Source organism: Eimeria mitis, genomic scaffold (genome assembly GCF_000499745.2).
Source record: "Eimeria mitis Houghton genomic scaffold, Emh_scaff2653, whole genome shotgun sequence".
In the NCBI taxonomy this organism is placed as follows: Eukaryota; Apicomplexa; class Conoidasida; order Eucoccidiorida; family Eimeriidae; genus Eimeria; species Eimeria mitis.
Window position 1 is genome coordinate 1 of NW_013570996.1, and position 664 is coordinate 664.

Genomic DNA, 664 nt, shown 5'->3' on the forward strand with positions numbered 1-664 from the left:
GTTTACGAGGGTTTAGGGTTTACGAGGGTTTAGGGTTTACGAGGGTTTAGGGTTTACGAGGGTTTAGGGTAAAGACCTCTTTCTTTTAGGGATGAGTGTGAATATAAATACGATATGAATGTTTATTATGCTTTTATGGAGGTATTGTAAACCCTAAACCCTAGTAAACCCTAAACCCTAGTCGTTGTTGTTGTGTGAATATAAATATAAGTATCATAAACCCTAAACCCCAATTAAACCCTAAACCCTACTTGAGATGAAAGTGAATATAAACAAATATACACACATACACAGCTACATTCAGGGTTTAGGGTTTAGAGGGTTGAGGGTTTAGGGTTTGGAGAGTTTAGGGTTTAGAGGGTTTAGGGTTTAGAGGGTTTAGGGTTTAGGGTTTAGGGTTTAGGGTTTGTGTGTTGCTGCACCAGGCATTCGATGCTCTACCCCTCGCCGCAGTTATAAACGGAAAGTTTTTGGCGCTTCACGGCGGCCTGAGCCCTGAGCTGAAGGTGGTGGGTTTAGGGTTTAGGGTTTAGGGTTTAGCGGGTTTGAGGGTTTGAGGGTTTAGGGTTTAGGGTTTATGTTTTGGAGGGTTTGTGTTGTTTCTTTTATTGAGGGTTTAGTGTTTATCTCTCCCACGATATGAGTAAACCCTGCATTACAAAGG

General features: G+C 41.9%; 1 protein-coding gene across 1 annotated transcript in view; it reads left to right on the forward strand.

Moving 5' to 3' along the window:
• Nucleotides 1-114: 114 nt before the first annotated feature.
• EMH_0056870 (Serine/threonine-protein phosphatase, related) overlaps nt 115-664 on the forward strand; it is a gene marked incomplete at both ends in the record, with an annotated part of 7,445 nt that continues 6,895 nt past the window's right edge. The window contains 2 exons of the mRNA XM_013497407.1: nt 115-141; nt 426-509. Coding sequence (XP_013352861.1) covers nt 115-141; nt 426-509 — 111 coding nt within the window. The remainder of the gene's footprint in view (nt 142-425; nt 510-664) is intronic.